Below are 23,543 nucleotides of genomic sequence, written 5' to 3' on the forward strand. Positions count from 1 at the left end.
CAATTTTCTGCAAATGTTCCCGCCCTGGAGCTGCATATCTATCTCTCCCTCACTCCCTGGCAGTGTCTGCGGCGCCATTATCCCTCAGCTCACTGTTCCTGGCAATGATTGGGCAAATCCTCTTATGTAAAGCCGCCTGGTTGTCAGTGCTGTGACTTTACAAGACACTTAAGTATTCTACCTGCCTTTTTTAGTCAGTCTTAGTTAAGAAAGAGTGCACTTAGTCAGGGTTTCCTAGTACAATTACCCTGTGATATACATCCAGTTCTTACTGTGTACTGTTACAGGTTGAGTATCCCTTATCCAAAATGCTTGGAACCAGAGGTATTTTGGATATCGTATTTTTCCGTATTTTGGAATAATTGCATACCATAATGAGATATCGTGGTGATGGGACCTAAGTCTAAGCACAGAATGCATTTATGTTACGTATACACCTTATACACACAGCCTGAGGGTAATTTTAGCCAATATTTTTTTAAACTTTGTGCATTAAACAAAGTGTGTGTACATTCACACAAATCATTTGTTTCATATACACCTTATACACACAGCCTGAAGGTCATTTAATACAATATTATTAATAACTTTGTGTATTAAACAAAGTTTGTGTACATTGAGCCATCAAAAAACAAATGTTTCACTATTTCACTCTCACTCAAAAAAGTCCGTATTTCGGAATATTTGGATATGGGATACTCAACCTGTATATCTATTGTTATATAGCTGTGTAAGCTAGTCCAGTGCAGTATTATTGTTAGTAATAACCTCTGCATTGTACAGACTGTGACTATTTGTGTGTGCATTTGATAGCTGAGTGGTGTCCATTTCGTGTCTTTCACTAAACCTGCTATCGCTATATTCTATAACCTGAGGGGGCTTGGTGCGTCAGGTTTTATCTAATATAGGATTTTCACAAAGATATACTGTATTACGTATTTTTCTCTGTGATTTAGTCACCATATCTCTCCTTTATCTCTGCTGGTGCGGACTACACTGCGCAGGGGTTTGGGCTAGAGGTATTGTGCTGCTGACAATTGTACTGTGTTACCTTATACTGCAAGTTATATCATGTCTGCTTCTGAGGGTAACGGTTCTGGGGCTGAACACACTGCCGGTGTTGCTGAAGCCGCAGATACCTATGAGGAGAATATAGCAGCTTTGGGCTCTGGTTCTGGGGGCTACTTGCCCCCCAGTGGGACGGTGGCAACGGGGACAAATAATGACCCACCGTGGGCCACTTTTTCCACGCTTCTGCATACGCTAGTTCATAAACTAACACCCCCTTTGGGACCCCCAATGCCGGTGCAACCGTTTGTGGTCCCTGCAGCTAACCCGCCGTGGGCGGACGATTTATCTGCTCAAATAAAGAAGTTGAACCAGTCCCTGACTACTAAAAAGTCTGACTGTCGCTCGCCTACGTCCAAGAGGTCCTCTAAGCGAGCGCTTGTCTCTTCACAATCCACTGCTGTCACTGACACCTCGTCGGATGAAGACGGCACTTACACAGACCCCACAGGTTCTGACTCGGATACGGCTGATGGGGAGGGTGGTTCACATGTGGATGTTCCTGATTGGAGGCTATTAAGTTAATTTTACAGATTACGGATGATCCCGAGCCAGCCGTTCCTCCTAAGAAACCAGATAGGTTCAAGCGTCAGAAGGTGATTAAACAAGTTTTACCTCACTCTTGACCACCTAATTGATATACGTCAGGAACCCTGGGAAAACCCGGGTACAAAGTTTGTGCCTCAAAAGAAGATGCTGGCTCCCTATCCCCTCGCGCCGGAGCTGTCTAAGAATTGGGAAACGCCTCCTCCAGTGGACTCGCATGTGGCTAGGATGGTGGTTTCCTCAGCTCTACCGGTCACCACTGTCACGTCTCTTAAAGAGCCTACGGATAAATGTGTGGAGGGTTATCTGAAAGCGATTTACACCCTCACGGGTGCTGCAGAAGGCCCACTATTGCAGCTACTTGGGCTGCAGAGGCCATTGAAGCATGGTCCTTGGAGTTAGATGCTGAAATCTCCTCTGACCATGCTAGACAATGCTTGTCTTATATTGTCACAGCTTCTCGTTATATTAAAGAGGCGGCTTCTGATGCCGGTATCCTGGCAGCCAAGACCTCTACTACGTCAGTCCTGGCTTGCCGGATATTGTGGCTGAGATCCTGGTCTGTGGATCTGGACTCTAGAAAAACCCTGGAGGTACTCCCTTTTAAGGGAGATATTCTGTTTGGGGAGGATTTAAATAAGATTGTGGCTGACTTGGCTACTGCCAAAACTGCTTGTCTGCCAAGTACTGCTCCTTCTGTGTTGAAGGCTAAAAGTACTTCCTTTCGTCCTTCAGGTAAAGCAAAAGGTCAGGCGTACAACAAGCAGGCCCGCACTTCCAAACCTGGTAAGCCTAAGCTCAAAAGAGCCTGGGCGGCCCGTCAGCCAGCTTCCAATACAGATAAGCCTGCCACATGACGGGGCAGGCCTCCCTCTGGGGGATCCCAGGGTGGGGGGCCGGCTTCTAGGGTATACCCAGGAATGGTTGAAGACCACTTCAGATGCCTGGGTACGGGAAGTCGTCACTCGAGGTTACGCCATAGCCTACAAAAACCGCCCCCCTCATCGATTTTGCCAGACAGATGTCCCGTTGGACAAGACAAAGGCAAACACTCTACATTCGGTGGTACAGACCCTCCTGGATACAGGAGTCGTAGTACAGGTGCCTCTTGCGCAGAGGGGCCGGGGTTACTATTCTCCGCTGTTTCTAGTGCCGAAACCGAATGGGTCCTCCCGGCCCATTCTCAACCTCAAGGCATTGAACAGGTTTGATAAGGTTTCCAAGTTCCGAATGGAAACCCTTCGCTCTATAGTTCTGGCCTTGGAACCTGGAGACTTCATGGTCTCCCTGGATATACAGGATGCTTACCTGCATATTCCTATAGCAGTGTCTCATCAGCAATACCTGAGATTTGCGATTGCCAACCGCCATTACCATTTGCGGGCGTTACCTTTTGGTTTAACAACGGCTCCGCGAGTCTTTACAAAAGTTATGGCGGTGATGACTGTGGTACTCCGCCGTCAAGGGGTCAGGATACTGCCGTATTGGATGACTTGTTAATCCTGGCAAATTCCCCAGAACTTCTCCTGCATCATCTAGATGTGACGGTCCGGTTTCTGCAAGCCCACGGGTGGCTCATCAACTGGAAGAAGTCATCCCTGATCCCTGCTCAGAGCATGGTGCATCTAGTAGCACTATTGGACACTCACAACCAGCGGTTGTTCCTGTCTCAGGAGAAAGTCCTGAAACTTCAGGACAGGATTCGTTGCTTCCTATCTCGTCCGCAAGTGTCGATACATTCGGCGATGCAGGTGCTGGGCCTCATGGTGTCAGCATTCGACATGGTGGAGTATGCTCAATTTCACTCTCGCCCTCTCCAGAGGCTGATTCTAGCCAAATGGGACGGCCTGCCTCACCGGATCAGGTCTGTCGCTGCTCTGGTGGCTCCGGGACCAACAACTGTGCAGGGGCCGTCCGTTATGGATATCCGACTGGGTCCTGTTGACGACAGATGCCAGTCTAAGAGGTTGGGGCGCGGTGCTGGAGCAACACTCCCTTCAGGGGCGGTGGACCAAGGAGGAGTCCCTCCTCTCGATCAATATTCTGGAGTTGCGGGCGGTCTTCAATGCCTTGAACCTAGCCCAGCATTTAATTCAGAACCGTCCTGTTCAAGTACAGTCGGACAACGCCACCACAGTGGCTTACATAAATCATCAAGGCGGCACTCGAAGCCGCCTACCAATGAAGGAAGTCTCACGGATTCTGCAGTGGGCAGAACGCCATCTACCAGCCATATTGGCAATATTCATTCCGGGAGTCCTGAATTGGGAAGTGGACTTTCTCAGTCGTCAGGACGTGCATGCCGGCGAGTGGGGCCTCCATCCAGAAGTGTTTCAACTCCTAGTGGAAAGTTGGGGCCTTCCAGACGTAGATCTGATGGCGTCTCGACACAATCACAAGATTCCGGTCTTCGGAGCAAGGACAAGGGATCCTCAAGCAGCATTCGTGGATGCGCTGGCGGTACCGTGGAGGTTTTGGCTGCCGTACGCGTTCCCTCCGGTGTCACTCCTGCCCAGGGTAATTCGGAAGTTCAAGCAAGAAAAAGGAATTCTGCTTCTCATAGCTCCAGCGTGGCCCAGACGGCACTGGTTCTCAGACCTGCAAGGCCTATCGTCAGAGCGTCCAATTCTACTTCCACCACGACCAGACCTCCTCGTTCAGGGCCCCTGTGTCTACCAGGACCTAGCCCGGCTGTCTTTGACGGCGTGGCTCTTGAAGCTTCCGTCTTAAGGGCTAAAGGGTTTTCTGAGGCGGACATTCAAACTATGTTGCGGGCCTGGAAACCAGCTTCGGCTCGGATTTATTATAGGGTCTGGCATTCTTACTTTGTTTGGTGCGCATCTAACGATTATGACGCTTCCAAGTTTAGTATAGCCAAGTTGTTGGCTTTTCTTCAGCAGGGCCTGGACTTAGGCCTGCGTCTGGCCTCCCTCAAGGTTCAAATATCTGCCTTGTCGGTGTGGTTTCAGAGAAAAATTGCGACCTTACCTGATGTGCATACCTTTACTCAGGGCGTGTTGCGTATCCAACCTCCCTATGTCCCGCCTGTGGCTCCTTGGGACTTGTCGGTGGTTTTGGAGGCGTTACAAGAGTCTCCGTTTGAACCTCTTGGTTCAGCTGACCTTAAGTGGCTTTCCCTTAAGGTGGTGTTTCTGCTGGCTATTGCTTCAGCTAGAAGAGTGTCGGATTTGGGTGCCTTGTCCTGTAGTTCCCCATATTTGATATTTCACCGTGACCGGGCGGTTCTTCGGACTCGTCCCGACTATCTACCTAAGGTGGTTTCTTCATTCCACCTTAATCAGGAGATTGTAGTTCCGGCACTTGTTTCTCCTGATCTGTCTCCCAAAGAGCGGTCTTTGGATGTGGTATGGGCTCTCCGTATCTATGTGAAGAGAACTGCTCCTATTAGGAAATCGGATTCTCTTTTTGTTGTGTTTGGGTTTCACAAACGGGGCTGGCCTGCTCACAAGCAAACTCTGGCCAGATGGATTAGAATGGTGATTGCACATGCTTATGTGAAGGCTGGTCTCTCTGCTCCTGATCACATTAAGGCCCATTCTACTCGGTCTGTTGTACCTTCATGGATGGCCCAACGTGGTGCGACCCTTGAATAATTGTGCAAGGCGGCTACGTGGTCCTCTGTGAACACGTTCATAAGGTTCTATGCCTTCGATACTGCCGCTTCCCAGGATGCCTCCTTTGGACGCCGGGTTCTTGTGCCCGCTACAGTGCGTCCCTTCCCATAAGGAACTGCTTTAGGACATCCCCATTGTCCATTCCTTGTGGAGAGTTATACAGATTGAGCCCTGTTCATCTATGCCTTTAATAGGATAAATTGAGCCAGGGCAGTCGGACTTAATCCCCTGCTGTATTGTTCTCTCTGTATTGTTTTGCAGCTGAGAACAATAGATTAAAGGCTTATGCTAATAAGCCTTGGTGCACCTAGGTGCAGCAGAGAAGGCTAGATGACCGAGCCTTCATCTGTACGCATCTCTCCTGTCAGGCTGCCGTTGGAAGTATCTATAGGGGTATATGCAATTGCTGTCGAATTACCGCAAATGTCGAAAAACCCCACATAACCTCGCGGTCAACCGCTGACCGTAAAGTTCCCACCATTGGATACAATGGAGCGCCTATGCGCTACAGTGTATCTCGAGTGCGCTGCCTGACCGCTCAGACGCGCACAGCCAATCAGGAGAGTGCCACGACGTGGCGCTCCCTGATTGGCTGAAGGGACCCTCTTTGACAGCAGTCACGGGGGTTCCGGCAGTCGGGGAAAGGGGTCCCATGTGTAAATATGGGGCCCCTTTCAGTGCGTGGATCGTGTTTGTTGTTTTTCTTATTTTGCCAAGTACGTGGATTACAAACAAGAAGAGGACCGATCTACCCCGGATTGTTGTGAGTGTAATTTTATTTACAGGTGCCCCGTGGATTCTACGTGGAGAAGGGGACCGAGTCGTCGTGTCAACATCGGTAAGTATGTGTGTATGTTGGTGTGCATGTATGTAATAGTTATACTGTCACGGTGTGTGTGTACTGTTTTTATTTGGGTAGTTTTTTGTAGTAGAACTACAGGTACCAGCGGGCCCGTTTCCCCCCGCATGCTGGTACTTGTGATTCTCCAAGTACCAGCTTGCAGGGGAGGCTTGCTGGGACTTGTAGTTCTGCTGCACAAAACAATATTCTTTTTTTTTGCACAAGGCTATCAGCCTCCCATCCGCCGCCCTTGGATGGGCGGGACAGCCTCGGGCTTCACCCCTGGCACTTGGGTGGCTGGAGGGGGGGTCCCCTTGATTTTAGGGGTTCCCTCTCCTCCAGGGTACCCCGGCCAGGGGTGACTAGTTAATGATTTAATGCCAGGGCCGCAGGGACCTATATAAAAGTGTCCCCCGGCTGTTGCATTATCTCTCTGACTAGTGGAGCCCGGTGCTGGTGTGAAAAATACGGGGGACCCCTACGTGTTTTGTCCCCTGTATTTTTGGCACCAGGACCAGGCACAGAGCCCGGTGCTGGTTGTTAAAATACGGGGGATCCCCTGTCATTTCCCCCCCCCCCCCCCGTATTTTTACAACCAGGAGCGGCTCAAAGAGCCGATGCTGGTTATGCTTAGGAGGGGGGACCCCACACATTTTTTTTTCAAGATTATTGAACACTTTTGTTCCGTCCATGAAGTCGAATCCAGGACGCACACTATTAGTCAATTGGTCCGTTTTTCGACAGTGGGACTGTCGAATCCGTTTTTTATTGAATATGTCGAATTCGGGTCCCGACGGTCGGGATTCGACTGTCGAATTGTGTCAAATCCAAAAACGGTCCCGTAATTGCATATACCCCATAATCGGTGCTGGGTGTGCACACCTTGCACCCTTAGACAATACTTACCTTGCCGAAAATTGTGCAGATTTGCACAATACTGGAATCTCCAGGAAAATAGTGTGGTCGTCATGTTCCCAGAGATCAGTGCGTGTACAGTAGACTCTGTCAAGTGACCGTGACTACTCTGCATGTGCGCTGGCGAGGGATGGGCCCACATGGAAGATGCACATGGGCTCCATCCTCTCTTAATGCGCTTGGTTTGATGTCATCATCGGTGTGCTGTGGCACCAGCCCTATCCTGTTTTTTTTAAAATGTATTGACACCTACATAAGCATGCCCAGTTACGTCTAAATTGCATAAGACTTTGTATTGCCCGTAGTTGCATACACTCAATGCTGGCGAATGTGCAGAGCATAAGTACTCAAAATACACTCCACAACTGGGCTTACGTTCAGCCATGCATCAGCCCCACAGTGACGCCAAATCGATGTGAAATTTTTTTTTTATCTTTACATCAGTTATTTCTGCACTTCACAATGCTTTTTTTGAACGTGAATTTTTATTTGGACATGAAATTGCGATTACAAGGCACAGTACAGAATGTGAATCCCCACATGGGGAAACATTGGAATGCTTGGTACTAAACATTACAATAACAATAAAGAAGAGTCCTGGCGATGGTTCCAGCAATAGCTATCCCCTACATATCTGTGCAGGATATCCCAGAAGATAATAAAAAGAGAGAAAGATGATGTCCTTAGGCAAACAAAACCTTGGGGGTGAAAGGGGGTAGATAGAAGTCCATTGTCCAATTTATTGAAGTTTGAAGGTGTAGTATAAGAATAATAGGGTATCATTACAAGTTTAATCAGTTACGCTCTTTAGAAATAACGTCATATGTACATTGGGTATGTAATAATTACGTATGTCAAAAAGAAACTGACCTGACATGGAAAAATAGTAAAGAAGGGGGAAAGGTTATAGGATTAAGAGGGTTATTTAAGGGGGTACAGAGGAGAGAGGAGGATTAATGGGTGATCTAGGAGGCAAGACGTCTGAATGCAGTGAGGTTTTAAGGGTATATGAGAGAAAAGAAATCTGTAGAAAGGTGATGGAAGGTGCAGAAGGTTATTGGAAAATGGGGGGAAATTTGGGAAAGTCTAAGGAGTGGGGGATTCCAACAGGGTATTTGGTGGCGGCATAAACCTGTATGAAATTAAGTTTGGGGGTAAGATTGGTAAATCATTGGAGGTCGTGGAACCATGATTACCCTGTGTGGGTTGGATATACCGGCTTATGTATGGTAAAACTTTTGGACATGGTGTCCTTCTTTAAAGTGGCATGTATCAAAGCCATTGTAAATATGAAAGAGCTTTTCTTTGAATAGATTTATTGAGGGCGGGTGGGGGGATACCCAATGCTGCTAAATGCTCTTACGTACCACTCCAGCTACAATGGACTTAAGCCATTTGTCATATGGCGTCAGATAAGCGAAAGGTTCCATGATCCCCAGTGTCTCCCATTCGGGAGTCCGTGAAAACGATAAGCTAGTAAACAATGTCACGTAATGCTTCACCCTTGTCCAAAACCATCTGATTGTCAAGCACTCCCAAAGGCAGTGGATCAGTGTAGCTGGTGAAAAAGTATATTTGAGACAAGTGCCTGATTTTGTATTTCCAGTCGCACTCGCGAGTGTAGGTGATAGGTAACCTCTACAGAATAGTGTATAAGTAATTTCCCTGTATGAGGTGGCAGGCATGGTATGAAGGCAGTAGGACAGCGCGGACAAAATATATGACTGCTGAAGATGTGAAAATTGTTCTTGCTACAGTCGGTCATGATGCCTGAGCGGAATTCACAGGAGAAGAGGAGGATATGTAAGAGGGAGTAGAAGAAAGATGTTGGTTTGGGGTGGTGGGGGTGATGTGGGAGAAGTAATACTGCATCTAATGGGTTGGACCAGTCCTCTGGTGTCAAACTTGTAAAAGTTTACTAGCATAAATGTTGTGCTTGGAATAAAGCAAATAAGTGACTATAGGTAACATTACCACTTATTAGACCAATCAGCTTCTCAAGAATTTAATGGACATGCATCCCAATAAAAGCAGGTGGGATGAATGTGAATGATGATACACACTGGACCCATAACCTCTCTGCTAATTTGTAGTCTGAGTTCTTTTTAATGCCTAACACTAATTGTCCTTGTCATTAATATTAAAGAACAACTCCGCAGTGGAGGTGAAAGAGGGCGATTCAGTTGTTTGAGAGAATTGTCTCCCGCGCACCCTAATGCATGGGATTAGCCGCATTAAGCAGCTTATTCTGTGCCAGGCGCGCTGACCACTCTCATCCAGCCACAAAGCCCTACCTCACGTGGACTTCTGCTCGCACCACAGGTGAGTGCAAGCTGAAAACACAGTATGTGCAGCTTCAGCACTGGTCGCCCAAAACAATTGCAGCAGCTAATTCTGTGAGTCCACAAAGGTGGGGCACCAACACCCGTTGTACCTGCTTCGATCAGGGTGTGGAATAAGAGGTGACAGTGTTTGTCATGACTGGTTCCAACTGGGTTTGCATGCATTCAAAGTATTGGATTTGTTTATGAAATTATCCACTTGAATTCTCTGAAATTATCCACTTGAATTCTCACAAATACAAAGGTTTTTATTTTATTTTAATAATATTTTGTTTTTGTTTTGGTTAGTGTCCTCTTTTACTAATGTTCCCATATATGTAGGTGTTACTACCACAATTCAGTTTTCTTTTTTCCTCAGTAAAAACACATTTATTTTTTTGTAACCTACTTTATCCATGGTGCTCTGAGAAGATATGCAAATTGAGTTGCATTTACACATGCCATAATTAGTGGTATTCTCTGCTGCTGTTACTCACCTTTCCCATTCTCTGAGAACACACGCATGAATTCCTGATTCATCCGCATGAAACTCTGATTCATCCCTTCAAGGCAAAACGTCTACTACTCCAGCTTAATGATTGGAGCATTGTATCATTGCTACTTATGATAGCTTGCTAGTAGCTGAAAGTCTACTATCTCCTGCAGTGTCTTAACGCAGCCAGTGCGGGGCGCTTTATACAGGTAGTGTTACGTAGTGTGCGTGTTTCCTGTAAACACTGGAGGCAGCCATTGTGTGTGCTGTTGCGATATTCATAGGAATGCAGCCTATAGATTCGCTGGAAACTTGTGGCATCACTAGGGTATGAGGCACTTTTTGATGTCACTAGATCTTAGTGAGTTAATAGGCTGGAAAATTGTCCATCCCAGAAAATGGCGTACACCTTAGGGCAGGCTGGGTTTTCTATGTACATCCATCAGTTGATTGGCTTGGGGCAGAATGGAGCTTATTCCAGATATAAAAATTATTAATCGTATAATAAATCCTCAAACTTCCTGCTGAAGGTTTACAATAGTATGTGCTAATGTGGGTCACTGACACGGTGTGGCTGTTTGTTTTCCAATACATTAATTACTCATTCTACACTGTTTATGTCAGTCTTAAAGGAGATCAAGTAAAGCCAGTATTTGACATCAGTATATCAAAGGCATGAGTGGTGCTGGTGTATTTGGCCAGGGCCGGAGCTTCCACTAGGCAGCTTTAGGCAGTTGCCTAGGGGCACCGGGACCTGAGGGGGTGGCCTGCTACAGTTACCTGAAAAAGGTACCGTGGTCCTACCTCTTACAGCCGCCGCAATCCCCCCAGCACTCATCTTACAGTAGCCGCGACTGCCAAGCTCCGCCTTCACCTGCCATAGGCAGTAACTTTGACATCTCCTGGAGTCCTGGCCAGCGGTTACATACGGTGCTACTCTTCATTCCAGGCTCTTTCACAGACTACTCTGCAATGCAGCCTGCAGGTAAAAGTGGCTGCACAGTGCACTCTCTGCATTTGATAAGGAAATAGGGGGAGAGCAGCAGTCTGGGTGGGTGTGTGTGTGCGGGGTGGGGGTTAGGTGGTGAGCAGCAGGCATGCACACAGTCTGGGGGGGGGGGGTGAGGAGCAGCACGCACACAGATGGTGGGGGATAGAACAGCAGACATTTAACATGGGGGGGAGGTGAGAGCAGCAGGCACCCACAGAGACTGGGGAGAAGAGAGCAGCCATGCAACAGACTGGGGGTGGGGGAGAGCAGCAGCATGCCCTTCACCTGAAGGGTGGGTATGGGGAAGGGGCAGTAGGCAGAAGTTTTGCCTAGGGTGCCAAGAAACCTTGCACCGGCACTGTATTTGGCACACACGTCTAGAAACCCCATTTAACACTTGAGTGCAGAATAGGGATTACTGCGCATGAGCCACCCGCCTCTGCCCCAGCGCTTGCTCCTGTCCCTCCTCTTTGTGTAAATCATTTTCCATGTTATTTTTACAGATACAGAATGTCAGAAGGCGACAGCATCGGAGAATCAGTACATGGCAAGACGTCGGTGGTCTATCGGTTCTTCTCCAGGCTAGGGCAGGTAAGTCAGCTGATCATCACTAGGCTTTTTTTTTCTATTATTTTATGGAAAGCAATACTTCTCTTCTGTATAAACTCCTGTGTCTTAGAGGCTGTATCCATTATAATGCTTATTTTGATTAAAGGCACTGTTGTTATAGGAGCTCTTGCTCATTTTCTTAGCTAGAGGGTGACATTATGCAGAATAATGTATGTAAATATGGTCCGTCGTAGCATTAATAGGCAGGGGAGGAATTTTATATAAAATGTATGTTTACTGGTCCTTTAAATCCTCAAATAAGACGACGTGCACTTTGTAGTTTGGTATTACACCAGGCTTTTTCAACCAGTGTGCCGTGACACACTAGTGTGCCGCGACCAGTTGCAAGGTGTGCCGCGGAGCCAGAGCAGCTCCTGCACCTTCAGAGTGAACTGTTGGCCCAGGCTCTTCTTAAAGGATCAGTCGTGCTCTGGGCGTGACCTATGCCTTGGACCACCCGCCTGCATACACATCTTCCAATTTCCGCATGTATACACGGCTTTCCTTGCCAACCCACATCCATACCTGCTCGACCGCCCGCTGCTCAGTATTCGCAGCAATCCACTATGAACAACCCCGACCACTGAGGGAGATGGAGGAGGACAGCTGACCGGTAGGGGCTAATATTTGTTATTTTATTTCTCCTGTGGGGAACAATAGGATTTATGTGGGGAGACTAAGGATTTATGGTTTATGGGGGGAACAATGTGAATAATTCATGTGGGGAGCAACATGATTTATGTGGGGAGCAATGTGATTGTTTTTTCTGTGTAGGCCAATGTATGTGTGTATTTTTTTTTACTGTGACGGCCAATGTATATATTTTTTTTTTTTCTGTGGTGAACTGATGGTGTACCTAGGCAATTTTAAAATATTGTTCGGTGTGCCGCGAGTAAAAAAAGGTTGAAAATCACTGTATTACACTGTCTGCTCTGGAGGCTTCCCCTTTGGCATGTGAAACATTTGAATTGGTTCTCACCTATTTTGTCCACCAACAATTGCTGAATGGTGATGTTGCTACTAGCTAAGCTGGCCTACAGGGCTGCATGCAGGGCCCCATGTAATAACAGTTCTTATTGCAGGGGCATAATTTTATACCCCTTTCTCTGACGTCCTAAGTGGATGCTGGGACTCCGTAAGGACCATGGGGAATAGCGGCTCCGCAGGAGACTGGGCACAACTAAAAGAAAGCTTTTGGTCTACCTGGTGTGCACTGGCTCCTCCCTCTATGACCCTCCTCCAGACCTCAGTTAGAATCTTGTGCCCGGCTGAGCTGGATGCACACTAGGGGCTCTCCTGAGCTCCTAGAAAAGAAAGTATATTTTAGGTTTTTTTTTATTTTCAGTGAGATCTGCTGGCAACAGACTCACTGCTACGAGGGACTAAGGGGAGAAGAAGCGAACCTACCTGCTTGCAGCTAGCTTGGGCTTCTTAGGCTACTGGACACCATTAGCTCCAGAGGGATCGAACACAGGGCCCGACCTCGATCGTACGGTCCCGGAGCCGCGCCGCCGTCCCCCTTACAGAGCCAGAAGCAAGAAGATGGTCCTGAAAATCGGCGGCAGAAGACTTCGGTCTTCAACAAGGTAGCGCACAGCACTGCAGCTGTGCGCCATTGCTCCTCATGCACACTCCACACTCCGGTCACTGATGGGTGCTGGGGGGGGGGGCGCCCTGAGCAGCAATATTAACACCTTGGCTGGCAAAAAAATCACAATATATAGTCCTAGAGGCTATATATGTGAAAAATACCCCTGCCAGAGATCCATAAAAAAGCGGGAGAAGCCCACCGAAAAAAGGGCGGGGCTATCTCCCTCAGCACACTGGTGCCATTTTTCCCTCACAGCTCCGCTGGAAGGATCGCTCCCAGGCTCTCCCCTGCAGTTTCAAGACTACAAAGGGTAAAAAGAGAGGGGGGGGCACTAAATTTAGGCGCAGCAGTATATATATAAGCAGCTATAAGGGAAAATCACTCAGTTATAGTGTTTATCCCTGTGTTATATAGCGCTCTGGTGTGTGCTGGCATACTCTCTCTCTCTGTCTCCCCAAAGGGCTTTGTGGGGTCCTGTCCTCTGTCAGAGCATTCCCTGTGTGTGTGCGGTGTGTCGGTACGACTGTGTCGACATCTTTGATGAGGAGGCTTATGTGGAGGCGGAGCAGATGCCGATAAATGTGAAATTGGAAATACCTCACTAAAAAGTGGGTAGCCACGCGCTTGAAATAAATTGGTTCTCTAAGCAGCTATATCAATAATGGATAGTCAGTCCAACTAAGAAACATATATAAACATAGAATATATAGCGCTATGAAAGGTATAAGCAGACAGGTGTAAATGACAATAAAATTTATTGGACATAAATTATTCAATAAAAATAAGCCACAATGTTAAAAAAGGAGCTATTCATAAATTCATAGAAACCAGTCTCTGGTAGGTTGGGACCTATGGGACTTTGTAGTATTGTCCAGTGGTCAGTGGACCTGAAAGATGTTACAGCCTTTTGTATGGGATAAAATGTTCCACAATAATTACCACTCTTTGTAGATGGATGATTCCCTTAGCGGTGGTTTAGATGGCACAAGCTTCCACGCCGTAAGGTGAAGGGAAAAACGGTGGATACTCAACAGCAGGATCGCACACCATAGGTTGAATCCCAGGCTTAAGGTCCACTTTCCGATTATTCTGGATGTCCCAAGTAAAGTCCTTTTGAAGGTCACCAATGACCGCCGATAAATGTGATGTCACCCCCTGCGGGGCCGACACCTGAGTGGATGGACTTGTGGAAGGAATTACGTGAAAGGGTCAACTCCTTACATAAAAGGTTTGACGACATACCAAATATGGGACAGCCGTCTTCTCAGCCTGTGCCTGCCCAGGCGTCTCAAAAGCCATCAGGGGCTCTAAAACGCCTGCTATCTCAGATGGCAGACACAGATGTCGACACGGATACTGACTCCAGTGAGGACAACGATGAGACTAATGTAACTTCCAATAGGGCCACACGTTACATGATTGAGGCAATGAAAAATGTGTTGCACATTTCTGATGTTACCCCAGGAACCACAAAAAGGGTATTATGTTTGGAGAGAAAAAACTACCAGTAGTTTTTCCTCCATCTGAGGAATTAAATGAAGTGTGTGAAGAAGCGTGTGCTTCCCCCGATAAGAAACTGGTAATTTCTAAAAGGTTACTAATGACGTACCATTTCCCGCCAGAGAATAGGTCACGTTGGGAAACATCCCCTAGGGTGGATAAAGCGCTCACATGCTTGTCAAAGAAGGTGGCACTACCGTCTCCGGATACAGCCGCCCTAGAGGAGCCTGCTGATAGGAAGCAGGAGGCTATCCTGAAGTCTGTATATACACACACGGGTATTATACTGAGACCAGCTATTGCTTCAGCATGGATGTGCAGTGCTGCAGCTGCGTGGTCAGATTCCCTGTCGGAAAATATTGATACCCTAGACAGGGACACTATATTGCTAACCGTAGAGCATATTAAAGACGCAGTCTTATACATGAGAGATGCACAGAGGGATATTTGCCGGCTGGCATCTAAAATAAGTGCAATGTCCATTTCTGCCAGGAGAGGGTTATGGACTCGGCAGTGGACAGGTGATGCAGATTCTAAAAGGCACATGGAAGTTTTGCCTTTATAAGGGTGAGGAGTTGTTCGGGGATGGTCTCTCGGACCTCGTTTCCACAGCAACAGCTGGGAAGTCAGCATTTTTACCCCATGTTCCCTCACAACCAAAGAAAGCACCGTATTATCAGGTACAGTCGTTTTGGCCCCATAAGGGCAAGCGGGTTAAAGGCGCGTCCTTTCTGCCCAGAGGCAGAGGGAGAGGGAAAAAGCTGCAGCATACAGCCAGTTCCCAGGAGCAAAAGTCCTCGCCCGGTTCCTCCAAATCCGCCGCATGACGCTGGGGCTCCACAGGCGGAGCCAGGTACGGTGGGGGCCCGTCTCAAAAACTTCAGCAATCAGTGGGCTCGCTCACGGGTGGATCCCTGGATCCTTCAAGTAGTATCTCAGGGGTACAAGCTGGAATTCGAGAGGTCTCCCCCCCCCCCCCGCCGTTTCCTCAAATCTGCCTTGCCTACAACTCCCTCAGGCAGGGAGGCACTGTTAGAGGCAATACACAAGCTGTATTTCCAGCAGGTGATAGTCAAGGTGCCCCTCCTTCAACAAGGACGGGGTTACTATTCCACAATGTTTGTGGTACCGAAACCGGACGGTTCGGTGAGACCCATTTTAAATTTGAAATCCTTGAACACATATATAAAAAAATTCAAGTTCAAGATGGAATCGCTCAGGGCGGTTATTGCAAGCCTGGACGAGGGGGATTACATGGTATCACTGGACATCAAGGATGCTTACCTGCATGTCCCCATTTACCATCCTCACCAGGAATACCTCAGATTTGTGGTACAGGATTGTCATTACCAATTCCAGACGTTGCCGTTTGGTCTGTTCACGGCACCGAGGGTATTTACCAAGGTAATGGACGAAATTATGATACTCCTTCGAAAAAAGGGAGTTTTAATTATCCCGTACTTGGACGATCTCCTGATAAAGGCGAGGTCCAGGGAGCAGTTGTTGGTCGGGGTAGCACTATCTCGGGAGGTGCTACAACAGCACGGTTGGATTCTAAATATTCCAAAGTCACAGCTGGTCCCTACGACACGTCTACTGTTCCTGGGGATGGTTCTGGAAACAGAACAGAAAAAAGTGTTTATCCCGGAGGAGAAGGCCAAGGAGCTGTCATCTCTAGTCAGAGACCTCCTAAAACCAAAACAGGTGTCAGTGCATCACTGCACACGAGTCCTGGGAAAGATGGTAGCTTCCTACGAAGCAATTCCATTCGGCAGGTTCCATGCAAGGACTTTTCAGTGGGACCTGTTGGACAAGTGGTCCGGATCGCATCTTCAGATGCATCGGCTGATAACCCTGTCTCCAAGGACCAGGGTGTCTCTGCTGTGGTGGCTGCAAAGTGCTCATCTTCAAGAGGGCCGCAGATTCGGCATACAGGACTGGGTCCTGGTGACCACGGATGCCAGCCTTCGAGGCTGGGGGGCAGTCATACAGGGAAGAAACTTCCAAGGACTATGGTCAAGTCAGGATATTCTGGAACTGAGGGCCATTTACAATGCCCTAAGTCAGGCAAAACCCCTGCTTCAAAACCAGCCGGTACTGATCCAGTCAGACAACATCACGGCGGTCGCCCATGTAAACCGACAGGGCGGCACAAGAAGCAGGACGGCGATGGCAGAAGCCACAAGGATTCTCCGATGGGCGGAAAATCACGTGTTAGCACTGTCAGCAGTGTTCATTCCGGGAGTGGACAACTGGGAAGCAGACTTCCTCAGCAGGCACGACCTCCACCCGGGAGAGTGGGGACTTCATCCAGAAGTCTTCCAACTGATTGTAAACCGTTGGGAAAGGCCACAGGTGGACATGATGGCGTCCCGCCTAAACAAAAAGCTAGAAAGATATTGCGCCAGGTCAAGAGACCCTCAGGCGATAGCTGTGGACGCTCTGGTGACACCGTGGGTGTACCGGTCGGTTTATGTGTTCCCTCCTCTTCCTCTCATACCCAAGGTACTGAGGATAATAAGGAGAAGAGGAGTAAGAACTATACTCATTGTTCCGGATTGGCCAAGAAGAGCTTGGTACCCGGAACTTCAAGAAATGATCTCAGAGGACCCATGGCCTCTGCCGCTCAGACAGGACCTGCTGCAGCAGGGGCCCTGTCTGTTCCAAGACTTACCGCGGCTGCGTTTGACGGCATGGCGGTTGAACACTGGATCCTGAAGGAAAAGGGCATTCCGGAGGAAGTCATTCCTACGCTGATTAAAGCTAGGAAAGAAGTGACCGCAAACCATTATCACCGCATTTGGCGAAAATATGTTGCGTGGTGTGAGGCCAGGAAGGCCCCAATGGAGGAATTTCAGCTGGGCATTTTCTGCACTTCCTACAGTCAGGGGTGACTATGGGCCTAAAACTGGGTTCCATTAAGGTCCAGATTTCGGCTCTATCGATTTTCTTCCAGAGAGAACTGGCTTCACTACCTGAAGTTCAGACTTTTGTTAAGGGAGTGCTGCATATTCAGCCCCCTTTTGTGCCTCCAATGGCACCTTGGGATCTCAACGTGGTGTTGGATTTCCTAAAGTCACATTGGTTTGAGCCACTTAAAACCGTGGAATTAAAATATCTCACGTGGAAAGTGGTCATGCTGTTGGCCTTGGCTTCGGCCAGGCGTGTGTCAGAATTGGCGGCTTTGTCATGTAAAAGCCCTTATCTGATTTTCCATATGGATAGGGCAGAATTGAGGACTCGTCCCCAGTTTCTCCCTAAGGTGGTATCAGCCTTTCATTTGAACCAACCTATCGTGGTGCCTGCGGCTACTAAAGACTTGGAGGCTTCCAAGTTGTTGGACGTAGTCAGGGCCCTGAAAATTTATGTTTCCAGGACAGCTAGTGTCAGGAAAACTGACTCGTTGTTTATCCTGTATGCACCCAACAAGCTGGGTGCTCCTGCTTCAAAGCAGACTATTGCTCGCTGGATCTGTAGTACGATTCAGCTTGCACATTCTGCGGCTGGACTGCCGCATCCTAAATCAGTGAAAGCCCATTCCACGAGGAAGGTGGGCTCTTCTTGGGGGGCTGCCCGAGGGGTCTCGGCTCTACAACTTTGCCGAGCAGCTACTTGGTCGGGGTCAAACACATTTGCTAAATTCTACAAGTTTGACACCCTGGCTGAGGAGAACCTAGAGTTTGCCCATTCGGTGCTGCAGAGTCATCCGCACTCTCCTGCCCGTTTGGGAGCTTTGGTTTAATCCCCATGGTCCTTACGGAGTCCCAGCATCCACTTAGGACGTCAGAGAAAATAAGATTTTACTCACCGGTAAATCTATTTCTCGTAGTCCGTAGTGGATGCTGGGCGTCCATCCCAAGTGCGGATTGTCTGCAATACTTGTATATAGTTATTGTTTAACTAAAGGGTTATGGTTGAGCCATCTGTTGAGAGGCTCAGTTATTGTTCATACTGTTAACTGGGTATAGTATCACGAGTTATACGGTGTGATTGGTGTGGCTGGTATGAGTCTTACCCGGGATTCAAAATCCTTCCTTATTGTGTCAGCTCTTCCGGGCACAGTATCCTAACTGAGGTCTGGAGGAGGGTCATAGAGGGAGGAGCCAGTGCACACCAGGTAGACCAAAAGCTTTCTTTTAGTTGTGCCCAGTCTCCTGCGGAGCCGCTATTCCCCATGGTCCTTACGGAGTCCCAGCATCCACTACGGACTACGAGAAATAGATTTACCGGTGAGTAAAATCTTATTTTCACACTGCACAAATAATCCGGTATTGACCGGGTATATTGCAGGGTTAGCACGTGTCGCTGTGCGGTGTGAAAGGACCCATGGCGAATTCCCGGGTCACATGACCCGGTAATTCAATTTGGGAATAAAGCAGTGTTATTCCCGGGTTGAATAGCGGGTCAGAGGGAGTGGGAACGGGTTGCCGGGTCGATGCGACCCGGGACCCATTCACTACATAGGGAAAGGTGGCGTGGAGATGAGCTGATCTCCCAGCGCCGGCTCCGCCCCCCCGCCGCTTTGGCAACCTGACCCGGCAATGCCGAGTCAGCTAACCAGTTGGGGTCCAATGCTGGGTCCCTCCTGGGAAGGACCTGATAATGTCGAATTATCATAAACCATGAAGCTATACCGTTAAAAACACACTTTTACCATGGAGCCGCTGCGGTCGCTAGACTTAATACACACGCTACGTACTTTGTACGCTATTTGCGTACAGAGTCCTGTACCTTGTACGGACTTAGCGTACAAACGCTGCACTGGGGGTACAAAGTACACACAGCGCGCACACACTTTTGATATACTTTAAACCTTATTCGCAATGCAATGATATTATTACACTCTAAACCTTATGCACCAAAGCACTGCAATGGTGTTACACCTTAAACCTTATGCAGCGCTGACGGTACAAAGTACCCGCAGAGCGTACACACCTTATCAATACACTTTTAAAACCTTATACAGTTAGGTAATGTAATATGCTTTAAACCCTAGCAGGGAAAAGAGGACACAACACCGATGTGTAGTTAAAAACTGGGCTCCGACACCTCAGTATATATTTCTCTATCGTCCTAAGTGGATGCTGGGGTTCCTGAAAGGACCATGGGGAATAGCGGCTCCGCAGGAGACAGGGCACAAAAGTAAAGCTTTTACAGGTCAGGTGGTGTGTACTGGCTCCTCCCCCTATGACCCTCCTCCAGACTCCAGTTAGATTTTTGTGCCCGGCCGAGAAGGGTGCAATTCTAGGTGGCTCTCATAAAGAGCTGCTTAGAGAGTTTAGCTTAGGTTTTTTATTTTACAGTGATTCCTGCTGGCAACAGGATCACTGCAACGAGGGACAGAGGGGAGAAGAAGTGAACTCACCTGCGTGCAGGATGGATTGGCTTCTTGGCTACTGGACATGAAGCTCCAGAGGGACGATCACAGGTACAGCCTGGATGGTCACCGGAGCCACGCCGCCGGCCCCCTCACAGATGCTGAAGCAAGAAGAGGTCCAGAATCGGCGGCTGAAGACTCCTGCAGTCTTCTTAAGGTAGCGCACAGCACTGCAGCTGTGCGCCATTTTCCTCTCAGCACACTTCACACGGCAGTCACTGAGGGTGCAGGGCGCTGGGGGGGGGGGCGCCCTGGGAGGCAAATGAAAACCTTTAAAAAGGCTAAAAATACCTCACATATAGCCCCAGAGGCTATATGGAGATATTTACCCCTGCCTAAATGTACTAAATAGCGGGAGACGAGCCCGCCGAAAAAGGGGCGGGGCCTATCTCCTCAGCACACGGCGCCATTTTCTGTCACAGCTCCGCTGGTCAGGAAGGCTCCCAGGTCTCTCCCCTGCACTGCACTACAGAAACAGGGTATAACAGAGAGGGGGGGCAAAATAAATGGCAATATATTAATATAAAAGCAGCTATAAGGGAGCACTTAATCATAAGGCTATCCCTGTCATATATAGCGCTTTTTGGTGTGTGCTGGCAGACTCTCCCTCTGTCTCCCCAAAGGGCTAGTGGGTCCTGTCTTCGTATAGAGCATTCCCTGTGTGTCTGCTGTGTGTCGGTACGTGTGTGTCGACATGTATGAGGACGTTATTGGTGTGGAGGCGGAGCAATTGCCAAATATGAGGATGTCACCTCCTAGGGGGTCGACACCAGAATGGATGCCTTTATTTGTGGAATTACGGGATAGCGTCAACTCGCTTAAGCAGTCGTTTGCCGACATGAGGCGGCCGGACACTCAATTAGTGCCTGTCCAGGCGCCTCAAACACCGTCAGGGGCTGTAAAACGCCCCTTGCCTCAGTCGGTCGACACAGACCCAGACACAGGCATTGATTCCGGTGGTGAAGGTGACGAATCAACCGTATTTTCCAGTAGGGCCACACGTTATATGATTTTGGCAATAAAGGAGATGTTACATTTAGCTGATACTACAGGTACCACTAAACAGGGTATTATGTGGGGTGTGAAAAAACTACCAGTAGTTTTTACCGAATCAGAAGAATTAAATGACGTGTGTGATGAAGCGTGGGGTGCCCCGATAAAAAACTGCTAATTTCAAAGAAGTTATTGGCTTTATACCCTTTCCCGCCAGAGGTTAGGGAGCGCTGGGAAACACCTCCTAGGGTGGACAAAGCGCTAACACGCTTATCAAAACAAGTGGCGTTACCCTCTCCTGAGACGGCCGCACTTAAAGATCCATCAGATAGGAGGATGGAAAATATCCAAAAAGGTATATACACACATGCAGGTGTTATACTACGACCAGCTATTGAGACTGCCTGGATGTGCAGTGCTGGGGTAGTTTGGTCAGAGTCCCTGATCGAAAATATTGATACCCTGGACAGGGACAATATTTTACTGTCGTTAGAACAAATAAAGGATGCATTTCTTTATATGCGTGATGCACAGAGAGATATCTGCACACTGGCATCACGGGTAAGTGCTATGTCCATTTCGGCCAGAAGAGCTTTATGGACACGACAGTGGACAGGCGATGCGTAGAGGAGTTATTTGGGGTCGGTCTATCGGATTTGGTGGCCACGGCTACGGCCGGGAAATCCACCTTTCTACCTCAAGTCACTCCCCAACAGAAAAAGGCACCGACCTTTCAACCGCAGCCCTTTCGTTCCTTTAAAAATAAGAGAGCAAAGGGCTATTCATATCTGCCACGAGGCAGAGGACGAGGGAAGAGACAGCAACAGGCAGCTCCTTCCCAGGAACAGAAGCCCTCCCCGGCTTCTACAAAAGCCTCAGCATGACGCTGGGGCTTCGCAAGCGGACTCGGGGGCGGTAGGCGGTCGTCTCAAGAATTACAGCGCGCAGTGGGCTCACTCGCAGGTAAATCCCTGGATCCTGCAGATAATATCTCAGGGGTACAGGTTGAAATTAGAGACAGAGCCACCTCGCCGTTTCCTGAAGTCTGCTTTACCAACGTCCCCCTCAGAAAGGGAGACGGTTTTGGAAGCCATTCACAAGCTGTATTCTCAGCAGGTGATAGTCAAGGTACCTCTTCTACAACAAGGGAAGGGGTATTATTCCACTCTTTTTGTGGTACCGAAGCCGGATGGCTCGGTAAGGCCTATTCTAAATCTGAAGTCCTTGAACCTGTACATAAAGAAGTTCAAGTTCAAGATGGAGTCACTCAGAGCAGTGATAGCGAACCTGGAAGAAGGGGACTTTATGGTATCCTTGGACATCAAGGATGCGTATCTCCACGTTCCAATTACCCCTCACACCAGGGGTACCTCAGGTTCGTTGTACAAAACTGTCACTATCAGTTTCAGACGCTGCCGTTTGGTTTGTCCACGGCACCTCGGGTCTTTACAAAGGTAATGGCCGAGATAATATTTCTTCTTCGAAGAAAAGGCGTATTAATTATCCCATACTTGGACGATCTCCTAATAAGGGCAAGGTCCAGAGAACAGCTAGAGATGGGTTTAGCACTATCTCAAGAGGTGCTAAAGCAGCACGGATGGATTCTGAATATTCCAAAATCCCAATTAATGCCGACAACTCGTCTGCTGTTCCTGGGGATGATTCTGGACACAGTTCAGAAAAAGGTTTTTCTTCCCGAAGAAAAAGCCAAGGAGTTATCTGACCTGGTCAGGAACCTCCTAAAACCAGGAAAGGTGTCTGTACATCAATGCACAAGAGTCCTGGGAAAAAATGGTAGCTTCTTACGAAGCAATCCCTTTCGGCAGATTCCATGCAAAGGGATCTGTTGGACAAATGGTCAGGGTCGCATCTTCAGATGCACCTGCGGATAACCCTGTCGCCGAGGACAAGGGTATCCCTTCTGTGGTGGTTGCAGGAGGCTCATCTATTGGAGGGCCGCAGATTCGGCATGCAGGATTGGATCCTGGTGACCACGGATGCCAGCCTGAGAGGCTGGGGAGCAGTCACACAGGGAAGAAATTTCCAGGGAGTGTGGTCGAGCCTGAAAAAGTCTCTTCACATAAGCATTCTGGAACTAAGAGCAATCTACAATGCTCTAAGCCAGGCGGAACCTCTGCTTCAAGGAAGACCGGTGTTGATCCAGTCGGACAACATCACGGCAGTCGCCCATGTAAACAGACAGGGCGGCACAAGAAGCAGGAGGGCAATGGCAGAAGCTGCCAGGATCCTTCGCTGGGCGGAGAATCACGTGATAGCACTGTCAGCAGTATTCATCCCGGGCGTGGACAACTGGGAAGCAGACTTCCTCAGCAGACACGACCTTCACCCGGGAGAGTGGGGACTTCATCCAGAAGTTTTCCACATGCTATTAAACCGTTGGGTAAAACCAATGGTGGACATGATGGCGTCTCGCCTCAACAAAACACTGGACAGGTATTGCGCCAGGTCAAGAGATCCGCAGGCAATAGCTGTGGACGCGCTGGTAACACCTTGGGTGTACCAGTCGGTATATGTGTTTCCTCCTCTGCCTCTCATACCAAAGGTATTGAGGATTATACGGCAAAGAGGAGTAAGACTAGTGGCTCCGGATTGGCCAAGAAGGACTTGGTACCCGGAACTTCAAGAGATGGTCACGGACGATC

The 23,543-nt window shown here is 48.5% G+C and overlaps 1 protein-coding gene across 2 annotated transcripts in view; it reads left to right on the forward strand.

The window, feature by feature from the left end:
- Window positions 1-23,543, forward strand: part of RER1 (retention in endoplasmic reticulum sorting receptor 1) — a 154,814-nt gene that overhangs the window by 46,459 nt on the left and 84,812 nt on the right. For both annotated transcript variants that reach the window (XM_063943082.1, XM_063943083.1), the window contains exon 2: window positions 11,314-11,401. In XM_063943082.1, coding sequence (XP_063799152.1) covers window positions 11,321-11,401 — 81 coding nt within the window. In that variant the 5' untranslated portion in view covers window positions 11,314-11,320. The remainder of the gene's footprint in view (window positions 1-11,313; window positions 11,402-23,543) is intronic.

This window comes from Pseudophryne corroboree, chromosome 10, assembly GCF_028390025.1.
Source record: "Pseudophryne corroboree isolate aPseCor3 chromosome 10, aPseCor3.hap2, whole genome shotgun sequence".
Taxonomy (NCBI): Eukaryota; Metazoa; Chordata; class Amphibia; order Anura; family Myobatrachidae; genus Pseudophryne; species Pseudophryne corroboree.